General features: G+C 46.1%; 1 protein-coding gene across 1 annotated transcript; it reads right to left on the bottom strand.

Moving 5' to 3' along the window:
- Positions 1-3,946: 3,946 nt before the first annotated feature.
- Positions 3,947-12,092, bottom strand: LOC106934407 (XK-related protein 8-like). The gene is made up of 3 exons (XM_015014286.1): positions 11,431-12,092; positions 10,029-10,222; positions 3,947-5,733 (listed from the first exon to the last, which is right to left on the bottom strand). The coding sequence occupies exons 1-3, from the start codon at positions 11,709-11,711 to the stop codon at positions 4,970-4,972; spliced, it is 1,239 nt and encodes a 412-aa protein (XP_014869772.1). The 5' UTR covers positions 11,712-12,092; the 3' UTR covers positions 3,947-4,969.
- Positions 12,093-12,257: the final 165 nt, after the last annotated feature.

Genomic DNA, 12,257 nt, shown 5'->3' with positions numbered 1-12,257 from the left:
TTGTGAGACAATAAAGATAACTATGTTCTAAATACTTTCAGGAGACAAGAATATGATGTATGATTTAAAGCTTCAGCACTGACCTTTGACATCAAGCATCACCCGTTTCTTCTTCAGACCACTGGGAACACTGGGACCATCGACTGGACCCTCAACATCCTTTCTCTCTCCTCTTTGAGCCCTTGGTATTTCTGGAGCTTTCTGGCTCCTTCTTGTTGTTGCTGTCGCTGAGGATCGCTACATCTATCACTGCTGCTGAGCCGTCACCTGCTATGGGTCTGGATCTTAAAGTCCCTCTGGATCTTGGCCCAGTCCTTCTCCATCTCTCCCAGTGGTGTCTCCCAGTTTGACTGGGGGATCTCCAGCCCATTCTCTGCACAGATGCTCCTGTAGACTCCCCACACCTGGTTACTTTTACCTGCCAGAATCTGGCATCCTGGTGGATGTGTTGGGTTGTTTCAGGGGAAACCTTTCCACGGCCTGGATCTTTGTTCCGGTCTGGTGAACAGCCATGGGTCCCTGCAGCCAGCTGCCCTCTTGGTGTGCAGCAGCCTCCTCCCCAGTAGATGGCAGTCTGTAGCAAAGGTCTGTCTGAGAAGATGAAGGATCTGAACAAAGTGAGGCTGTCACGCTCTGTAGACCTCATCTTTTCACAGAGAGGACTGTGGCAACACTGGAATTGGCAGACTGGGATGGTGTCCCAGTTTAAGAAACTGGACCAGAGAGTCCCAGCCTCCAGCGGTATCCGACCCTCGTTCACCCAACCAGGAGCTGAGTCCACATTCCCGGCAGAAGGCTGAGTCAGCTCTCCGACACTCATCTTTGGTCCTGAGAAATGGATCATGACTGAAAGAAAGATCCCAGATGTGTGTATCTCCTGCTGGACTCAGATACGGCGCCATCATCTGGGGGAGGTGGAAACCGCAGCTTCTGTGCATCCAAAGGAGTTTCAACGGACCTGGACCTGGTACCGCTGATCGACCAGCTTAGACAGGCTGGGCCAGTCAAACAGTCTTCAGAAAACCCAGTGGACCAGAACCAGCAAATGACAGTACCACCCCAAACCATCACTGACTGTGAACGCTTCACTCTGACCAGAACCAGCACCGGGGGTTCTGGTCCTCCCTGCTCTCCCTCCAGACCCTGACACCTCCAAAGGGAATCAAAGCTTTGCTTTCATCTGAAAACAGAGTTTGGACCTCTGAACCAGAACAGCCAGGTTCTGGTTGTCTTCAGCCCAAGTGAGACGCTGCTGTTCTGGATCATTCTGAGCCTTTTGGACCCAGAGGTTCTGGCTGCAGCCTCATCCCGTCCTGGTGAAACGCACCAGAGTTTGGAGGTTTTCATGACCTGCAAAAGCACAAAATATCAACAAATGTTTTTATCTAATGTTTCATTACATGTGAAATAAGACTAAAAACACCTTTCAGGTAGTGTCTATATATTAATTACTCCTGAATATTGTTCTAGAAATGTTTAGTTCCTCTCTTAAATTTCCCCACTTGTTATAAATAAAAAAATCTGCCAGTGAAACAGAACTTCTTTTTAGATCAATTATCAACGTAAACAGGCTGACAGATGTTGCTGATACCTTTAAATTAATTGTCCCACATTTCAAAGTGCCCTGAAGATGTTTGCACTGCAGAAACTAGACAACAAATATTTGGTAAGATTTAGTGTTTTTTACCAGGATCATCAACATCACAGGAAGGAAAGGTTTGAAATGTTTCATGTTGTTATGGATCTAATCAGGTTTATCAGGTGTTGTTGTTTTAGGTGCTTTTCAGATTTGTGTCAGCAGGGGGCGCAGCTTCACCACTTGACAAGTTTATTTTGGAGATTTCTCACAGATCCAACCAATCTGCAGCAGCGAACACAGAGCTGCAGATCCAGATTAAACCCACTTCCTGAATGTTTGCTTGATGCTGTTATTAAATCGTAATTGTCTTTATCTGAAAAATTCACAACAAATGTCAGCTGAAGGTTTTTTACATCAGTAGCAGGTTCAGATCAGGCCAGCAGGTCAGAAGATCGTGACCCTGATGGAGTCAGTCAGCTGCTCTGACCTCCACTGGCTCACTGTGTGTGTGTGTGTGTGTGTGTGTGTGTGTGTGTGTGTGTGTGTGTGTGTGTGTGTGTCAGGACTCTGGGTTCTGGGTTTTCTGTTCCTCTTTAGTTGGTTCAGTTATTTTCTAGTTCACCTCAGTGCTGCTGGTTCTCCTGGGTTCATTAGTTCATGTTTCTTTATTATTTTCTCCTCTCGGCTCCTCATAATGTCATGTAATTTTATTTATGTAGCACATTTTCAGAAACAAGGCAGTTTAAAATGCTTAACATAAATTAGAGGAAATACAAACAAAACTAAACCGAAAGAAAGACAAAAAGCTCAAAGTATAGAACTACATATTGGTTTCCATGTTTAATAAGAATAAATAGTCCATAATTTATTAAATAACAGGAGTTTGTTGTACCTCCTGCTCTGAGTAGTATTTCTAGTTATGTCTATTTCTTATGGTTATGTTTATCACTCTGGTTTCTTTATTGTTTAGTGTCAGTGTAACCCTGTAACCGTGACCTCATCAGCCCCGGGCCGTTGGCCCCCCTCTGCCTCCTCATTCTCAGTCACTACTTGGCGGTTCGTCACCCCACCTCCCCTCGTCCCTTCCTCCTGGTTCCCATGTCTCTGTTTGTGGGTTGATGTTTCATTGAACATGATGTTGAGGGCGACTGTGGCTGCGTGGGAAGAGTCGTCATCTTGTGATTGGAAGGTTGTAGGTTCGATTCCAGCTTCCTCCTCCACTTAACGCCTACTGATGTGACTCTAGTGCGGTGGTTCTTAACCCTTTCTGAGGTACCGAACCCCCCAGTTTCATACGCGCATTCACCGAACCCTTCTTACTCCTCCCCCCGCCGACACACAAAATAATTTGCGGTATTCTGATTTAGTAATGTAATCATATTAGTTGTGTTACCACCCCCACGCCACTAGAGGCAGTAGCAACCCCGAAAAGATGCGACTAAGGAGCAGATTTAGAAGTACACCGAAAACTACAGAATTTGGTAAAAACGGTGAGTTTTGCTGAAGTAATTAAAGACACAAGTTCAAATCCCTGCTGAGAGAGGAGCTCCTTCCCGCAGCTCTGATTGGCTCAGCAATGTAACGTGATCCTCTGATTGGCTCAGCAATGTAACGTGATCCTCTGCAGCAAGTGATGGCAAAGCGGGGCGTCATCACGACTTTACCCAGTGCGTCTTTACCTCCAGAGGCTCCGCCGAACCCCTGGGGTTCATCGAACCCAGGTTAAGAACCACTGGACTAGTGTAAAGTCAAAGTGACTGGAAAAGCTCTATATAAGTTCAGTCCATTAAACGTCTCCTCCCAGCTGCAGTTGGTTCACACATCATGACTGGAAGTAGCTCTGCTGCAGCACAAACATCTTTTCACATCCACTGACCAGTCCAATCAGAGAACGAAAGGGGGCGGAGCCTAAGTTCAGAAATCGGATCCGTCCAGCAGAAACTCTCTCTCTTGTTCCGGATCAGCTTCCTGTCTAATCAGACAGGAAGTTATGTCACATCCTGCAGTTACAATCTACCTGAAAACATTTTTACATCGTTCAGCTGGAAGTTGAACTTTGACCCCAGTCCCAGCTCTTCTGCAGCCTCCACAGGTTTTCCTTTAGGATTGTCCTGATTTAGCTCCACCTGTCGCCCCTGTCCCACAGCATGATGCTGCCACCACCATGCTTCACCGTGTGGATGGTATTTTCAGATTCCGTTTCCTGCCAGTTTGTGTCGAGCAGCAGCTGGTGTTGAAAACCTGGACCTGAAGGTCTGAGGCTTCCTGGCTGAGCCGGACAGAAGGAACCGGGTTTCATCCTGGTTCTCTGCTGCCGAGCAGGAAGCTCACCTTCCTCTGCTCCACTGAACAGAAACAAACTCCAGAAACGTTTTCCGTCTGATTTTATTCTATAAAAATATTTTACATACACATTTCAGATATAAAATTAAGTTGCATTTGGAGCAGACTGCCAGTGGGCCGACATCAGAACTCTGAGCTGCATCATTTTATTTTATTTTACATTCTGCACGTTTCTAAGCGACAAAAATATGAAGATTTTCCATGAAAATCCAACCTGCAGCTGGTTTGTCCTGTAAACATGTCGACTAACAGGATGGATGAAACGTTGGCAGCAGGATGCTGGAAGAGGAACTTCTCCTGGTTCATCGGTCCATTTCACAGAAAACCGGGTCGGAGGTTCTAAACCTGCTGGCCTGATGGGAATCAGTTTATTCTCTGCTTCCACCATGTGGTGAACTTTGACCTGACCTTAATCTGAATGTTGTGCAGCCAGAGAAACGGTCGGCTCTGAACACGGTGCAGGGTTACTGGGGATGCTAACTGCTAACGCTAACATCAACCAGAGGCCTGGAGCTTCTGCCTGCTGAACACAAAGAAACTAAATCCATAAATAAAAACAATCACAATCCGTCGGTGAATCTCTGATTCTGCCTCCATCTGAATGTGATCAGAAATAATCAGGTTCATCTGACGGACGTTTAGTTTCATTAACTGTTTTACAAACATTTTATCTTTTATAAATGTATCCACAACAGAAAACAAGACTAATAAATTATTCCATTTTTATATTTCTAAGCCCGGCTGGGAACCCGTGGTTCCGACCCGCCTCCAGCACTGAGAGACGGGTCAGAAACGGTCCGGCTGAACGCAGCGAGCCTGGAACGCTGCAGGAACCACCGACGAGAGAGAACCTAATGTAGCACCAGAACCAGAACCCTGAGCAGAACCAGAACCAGAACATTTGTCCTGGATGTGATGGACTTTCTTCTCCTGGGATTCAAAGCAGCAGGTCGGGTTCTGGTTCTGAGGAGCAGGACGGGTCTCTGAGGCTGATGCTGGAGGAGAAACGGCCTAGTTAAAGTCCAGTTCAACCTGATGCTGCAGGTCTCAGACCTCAGCACCATCAGCGGATGAAGAGTAGAAGTTCTCAGCCAGTTTCTTCATCCTCTTGTTGCAGAGCGGCGGGCGGCTCGGCCCGGTGGGGGTTCTGGGCGCTGAACGAAACATGACAGGTCCGCCATCATCATCAGGAGGGGAGTCCACTTCATCGGCCTGCATCTTCGCGCTGCCTCCTCTCAGCTCGTCTTTGTTCAACTTTGGATGGAAGCAGGTGTAGTAAACGATCCTCAGAACCAAACCCAAGGCGTAGCCGGCGACCACGGCGCCCCAAACGACGGCCGCCTGCCGACGGGACAGCTCAAAGTCAGGAGGATCCCAGCTCATCTTCCAGAACCACAGGCCACAGAGGACAGAGACGTCCAGCAGGATCCAGCAGTGGTACAATGTGGCCCAGTTCCTAGTCTTCCCGTCCACCACGTTGAACCAGTCGAAGTACCAGATGAGACCCACAGTGGCCCGGTACAGCCACTCCCCCCCCACGGTGTCCATGAAGTGTGTGTCGGCCCACCAGGCGAAGTAGCAGAAGAGCAGCCAGGAGCAGATGAAGTGTGTGAAGATGAAGCAGGGAAACACGGAGGCGAAGAGGGCGAGCGCCACGATGCGGGCGGCCAGGAGCAGCAGGTTCCAGGTGAAGAAGACGAGCGAGGACAGAATGGACTGCTCCTTCTTCTCCGGCAGGAAGGAGCGTAAGCAGCGGTGGTAGGTGGTCACGCAGTACGCCACGGCCGACAGCGAGCCAATGGTCTTCAACACTGAGGAGGAAGAGATGCAGAAGGTTCAGAGGTCATCACACACAAAGCTGCCTTCACACACACCCAACATGAAACCAGCAGCCGTTGCACAGGGCTGTCACTTCCTTGTTTCCAGTCCTCTAGTTCAGTATTCCCTTTACCACGGTGTTTTACCTGTAGTTCTTATTTCCGCCACCCGGTGGCTATCGGAGTGCGTTAATGCGTAGATCTGAGGATTAAATATTTCACAGATCAGAGTGATGAGCAGTTTAATCCAGCTCTCCAGCAGTGTGCATCTGTTGGAAGTAAGTTATATGATTTGTGCTTCACCCTTTTTGCCTTAGAGATGCATCTACGCACCGTTTGGTCAAGTATTATGAATATTTTACATTAATTTGAGGAGCTAATCTCTATTCACAGCAATGCATAATTATGATCTACTTCATGTAGTTCATGGCTTTGCCGAATAAAAACTTGGTCATTTTTATTGTGAGACTATTTTCAGGAGTTGTGGTTAATATTTATCTGTATTAATTTTTTTCATTTTTATATTACTTAGCTCTTTACTTTGTGGTAGAATTTGGTCAGAAACGATCCACAACAAATGTCATCTGAGGCTGCCTTGCACCGACGCCCCCTGCTGGGCCCCCGGCCCACCAGCAGGTAAGGTTTAGTACTTTGCCCAATGACACAACGTCAGAGGCAGACAGAGCGAGAATCGAACCGTCGACTCACCTGCAGGAGAATCTGCTACCGCCGTCGTCCCACAAGTCACAAAGATCTCTGGCTACTCGACTCAGTCACAGCAGGTGAAATCACATCAAATCAATCTTTATTTTTATGCTCATGAAAACATCAGGCTTCCTGGTGCAACCTCAAAGCCAAGTGCCAATCATGTGAGAGGAAGCATCTGGATATCATGCACGAGGTTAGTACCAGACATGTCATCCTCCAGACCGTAGGTACTGGAGACCAGATCATATAATACTCCTAGGATGCATCCAGCCTGGACCTTCAAGGGAAGCCTGAAGGTCTCACTCCACACAGTTCAGCAAGAAGCCGTATCATCCATGGTGGTTTCTCTCTCAGTAGCTCCTGCATCACAACCTAGCAAGTCTTCCTAGAACAAACTTTCACAGCTAAACTTAGCCTGACATACCTAGAAATGTTGTCATGTCAGAGACATTCCACTGCCATCCATTAAAGATGTTTAATGTTCCTGCTGATTGGGTCAGATTAGCACAGTACATCTCAGTCTCCCTGGTGGACCTGCAGCAGCTCACAGGCTAGGATGGACTTTACAAGGCCAAGTCTGTTACGCCTCCAACTGTCCCCACAGCAGTGCCTGGCGACAAGAGTGACCCTCCGGAAGCTGAGCTATGTCACATGGAGAAGCTGTCCTGCCCCAGCTGCATGGGACAGAGAAACGGCCAGTAGAAGACCTAGAGAAAGTTTCCATTTACTCCAAAGACATCCACAAGCTCACTGATGGTGGTTACATCAAAGCCAAGGCAAAGGAGAGTAACTACTCATGGTTCATTACACACCACATTGTAGGGCTGGGGGATATGAGGAATATCTAATATCCTGATATATTTTTGCTATATCACGATACATGATATATATCACGATATCCTTACATGAGCTCCAATGTTATTTTAAACTGGACTCCTGGTACCAGGATGTCACCCACGCAGGTTCCCGCCTCCATTTCTCTGCTAGACTTAAATATAAGCCCATATAAAAAGGAATGCAGTGTTTTGCTATGAACTATCTACACTATGACTAGATAACAAGGTGAGAAATAAGTTAAATAGCGAGGGAGAGGGAAGTAGGTCAGTTATGCTTGACTTTGACAAACTTAAATAGATGTGCTGTGGAATAAGGTGTGTTTTGGTTCAGCTTAAAAATAAAAAGGGCGGCCTACATACTAACTGACAGATCATTAGTAAATTAGCTAATCAGTCACAGCTGTGTTAGCATGGCTAATAGCAGCGGTGGCTAATCTACCACCGCTGTGTTAGCATGGCTAATAGCAGCGGTGGCTAATCTACCACCGCTGTGTTAGCATGGCTAATAGCAGCGGTGGCTAATCTACCACCGCTGTGTTAGCATGGCTAATAGCAGCGGTGGCTAATCTACCACCGCTGTGTCAGTGTGGCTATTTTTCCCACTGCATAGCACTAAGTGGATCCTACCAAGTCTCCAGGTTTCACTTTAACGGTCTAGTTCTACTGGTTATGAACGGCATGTAAAAAAATAGTCTGATTAGGTGGTGAATTAAATCTGTGGTTCAGCCTTTTGCCGCAATAGTTTTATAACATGTTTCGCAAATTACCTCATTTTGTTCGACATCCTCCATATAAAATCCAAACTACTGCCAAGTTATTGATTCTGTTCGGAACTAGACTAGTTCATCTGATTCCTCTTCAGTTTCAGTCTCATTCATCGCCTCAAACTCTCGCCGTCCCCATGTTTGTTTTCTCCGCAGTGTGATTGGTAGAAAATGTTCAGGTTGGGAGGGGCGAGGGACTAGTGGTGCATTCATAGGCTGTCGGGTAAACCAAACTCGCAGTGAATTTGACGGCGAAAGTTTATTATTTGAACGACAATTTATACTCAACAGTTGCGATATAGCCATTTTAACTACCGTAAATTGAAAATATCGCGATATATCGAGTATAATCGATATATCGCCCAGCCCTACCACATTGTGCAACACAATGTGTTGCACAATGTGGTAGGGAAATCGCCATAGCAACCAGTGAATTACCTTCAATAAGCAGAGCATCAATGGCCACCTTCTCCAAGGGCCCACACTCTGAGCCAGCCTTCTGGGAACCTCCTTAGGTTCCAAGAACATGCAGGAGCCACCAGCAGCAACGTGAAGGGAATGTTTCGTCAAGTATGCCTGCTGGATGAGGACAAACTCTTCCTTCGTTTCCTGTGGTGAGATGCTAAAGTTTACCAGGAACCCACCATCTCTGGATGGAAAGTGCTCCCATGTGCAGTCCAATGTTGTGCCAGCGTTGAATTATAAACTCATGTCTAGAGACACATTGGACCAGAAGAACTGTTTTCAGACCCTCCAGACAATCACACCAAGCATCTGCTGAATCGACTGAACAGATTATTCCTAGAAGGTGAATTTGAACTCAGGGAATCTTTCAGTAATGTTCTTGCTGTCATATGACAGCTGTCCAAAGAGTCAAGATCCGAGAGCCACACACAACAAATGGCTGACCCGCGAACACTTGGGACTGTTGTGGCACTGCAAGCTAGACAAACTTTGCTACAAGCAGTACAACAGTGACTGTCTTGAACCAACTATGCACAGCCCCCACTATCTTACAAAACAATACGATCCTCTGGGATTTATTATTCCACATACAATCAGAGTTAAGATCATTGTGCAGCATCTTTGGGACAAGAAGACACTTCCAGAAGCGTCTGCTCCAAGCTTGGAAGTCATAGATACTCAATAGTCCCAGATGACCCAACTGGCTTCTGTCATCTGGGACTGCTAAGTGACTGTAGGCAAAGGACAGAGCCGCTACGTTGACTCAGCCACTACTTCTGTCCTCTCACCCAGTCTCCAAACTCCTGATCTATCATTATGATAATCAACTGGACCGCCTGCAGAGCGTGGAGAAAGTCCTGACTGTTTGGAGGAGAATCTGCCAGGAAGCACCAGCAACTGTGTGGAGTGCAGAAAGGCCGACCTCAAGGATGCCAGACTCACCTCCCTCCTTTTCTGACCGATTTTCTATTTGACTGTTTTGGCCCCATGAAGGTAAAGGCAGCAGGATGCAGAGAAAGCAGGTGGGGCATCCCTGCTCTGGAGAACGTCAGCACAAAGTTCCCTCTGACCTGCTGCTGGGTTCCCTGACGTTCTCTACAGAACCAATAGAGCTGCTCCCTGCAGAGGTCGCCGGGTCAGAAGCCATTAATCCAGCTATGCTGGGTTTCAGAGAGTTATTTAGGGCTCTGTAGATGTTTGGCCCACAGAAGGTTCTGATGTTGAAGGTTCAACAATCTAAATATCTTTGTCTCCAAAAAAGGAGGAAATCGCCATAGCAACCAGTGAATTAACGGCGTTTTCTCCAACTATGCATCCTTTCCTAACTCTGATTAAAACGCATTAAAGTCAAAATAGGTGAGAACTCAACAGGAAGCTTCACATAGACTCTTCAAAATAAAAGTCTTTCACAGCTTAGATTAATATAAATGCCATTTTTATCAACAGAGTGACTCATTTTCTGATTGATGACCAGATTTTACTGCTGATGCTGGTAAAGGTTAGAGGAAATGTGAACCTTGGAACGGCTCCAGCGACCCGTCCTGCAGGAGGACGGTGAGCATGAGGACGATCTGAGGCGCGCTTTCTGAGAAGGTCTCGATGATCCGCAGCATGCTCAGGTCCTGGTTCAGGAACGCCGCCGTGTCTTCCTCCTGGCTGTCACAGTCGGAGCGGCAGCTCTTCACAGACGTCTCCATGACGGCTACATGTCTGAAATGAAACCGGTTCCATCAAGTTAATAATTGGCTGGATTTCATAATAATCATCCACCTGTTTCAAGAGCAGGTTGAACTTGACTGGATTCCCTCAGAACGCAGCAGCGTGACTCAGGAAACGAGCCGTCCGTCACATTTCCTCCATCGGCCTGCGGAGGTTCCCACATGACGCAACAGGAGCTGATACCAAACACCTGACTGGCTGTGTGTGTGTGTGTGTGTGTGTGTGTGTGTGTGTGTGTGTGTGTGTGTGTGAGAGAGACAGGCCATAATATGAATGCATGTTACTCCAACACATGATTAAGTTCAGAAACCACAACTCAGAAAACATCTCAACAAGATGAGATGGAGAGGAATAAAATCATTATTTTTACTCTTCAGCTGCATTTTAAACATTCAGTTAAGCTCAAAATTATTCATACTCCTGACAGATTTTTGGCCTAAATTAAAAATGTAATTTAATCATCAGGTTTCCTCTTCAGCCCCATTAGTGTTGATAAGATTAGGGTGATGGTGCTGAGGCCCTCCAGAAACACCAGAGGAGAAATGATCCATGCAAATATAAAAAATATGAAATAGTTGTTGACATTAATAAATGTTATTTCGGACAAGCTGGTCTTATTTCTACCAGACACCAACTTCTTGGTAAAATAAAAATAAGTTGAAATGAAAATCTGATGCAGAGATGAAATATTTTGGGCTTTACTGTAATTTTTATGTTATTAAAACTTTACTGACTAACATATAAATACAGTACTTTAGGGTTTTTTATGGTATTGTAACTTATTCATAAATTATTTGTATTTTTATACACCTTATGTTTGAATCGAAATAAATGCGATAAAAAAATAAATGTATTTCAAGTTCAGCGTGTTTTATATTTTAAAATATTAGGAAACACATTTAAAGCTTTTTATTTTAATTAATTCCGTGCGTTTCTTTGAATGAAGATAATAACTGAAGGTAACTGAGTAAATATCTTCACTCTGCTCGTTTGGAGCAGAAACTGAAGCTCTCCATGTCTCCGGTTCTGTTCGCCTGTTCTCGGACCGGTTCGGGTTTTCCTCCTGCTTTTTACACAGCAGGACTTCAGCTGCCATTTCCTGTAAAGTGAAAGGTTTTACAGAAAGACAAACCGAGGTCCTCCCTCTGGTTACATAAAGCTCCTGCTGAACTGAAGCTGTGGAGGAACTTTGGACGCACCTGACGTAGATCCCCAGCTGGACCCAGTGCAGAACCCCGAGGCCAGGCTTGGCGGACTCCTCCACTCTGGTCTTCATCTCAAACTGATCATAGCTGTACCAGAGCCAGCTGTAGAGCTGCACCAGCACCGAGGAGCCAATGAGCAGCACCAGCAGCACACCGAGGCACAGGTACGATCCCTCCTTGTAAAACTCCACAGCAGCCAGGACGTCCAGAACGATGTCGACCAGGAACAGAGGCAGCCCGGCGGTGGTCAGGAGACAGTCCACTCGAAACGTCATGTTTAGTCCCTGAAATACTACATTACTAAACTGACAGCCCGTTAAATACAAGACCGAAAGGAAGAGCCGAAGTTCAAAAAAAGTTACTAACTCCACCCACAGAGGAGGCGTCTTAAAGGGATACGGAAGCTCCAGTGAAAACGATCTGCCAACAGGAGTATATGGAACTACATTGGAGCCATAAAGGCTGTTCAGAGTTTGTAAAAAACAGAAAACAAAAACAAAAAAAAAACATTTAAAGTGAAAAAAGGAGAAGACTTGCCACTTCCAATATGGCGGACTAGCTGATGTGTCGCAGTGACCATCAGCAATCAATCAATCTTATTTATAAAGCAGCCTTCATACTAAACAGCTCAAAGTGCTGCACAGATAAAAAAAATAAACTGTTCCCACACATGGAAAAAACACAGCTGCACAGAAAATGCAGACTGAGCAGAAATGATCCAATACCGGAAATGCAGTAAAAAAATCGGGTCTTGAGCTGCTCTTAAAGGCGGCACCGTTTCCTGCAGCCCTCAGGTTCTCCGGCAGACGTTCAGCAAACTG

This window comes from Poecilia latipinna, unplaced genomic scaffold (genome assembly GCF_001443285.1).
Source record: "Poecilia latipinna isolate Pla-1442-1.1 unplaced genomic scaffold, P_latipinna-1.0 Scaffold1802, whole genome shotgun sequence".
Taxonomy (NCBI): Eukaryota; Metazoa; Chordata; class Actinopteri; order Cyprinodontiformes; family Poeciliidae; genus Poecilia; species Poecilia latipinna.
The sequence above is the reverse complement of the archived record's forward strand: the minus strand, read 5'-3'. Positions and strand labels throughout refer to the sequence as shown.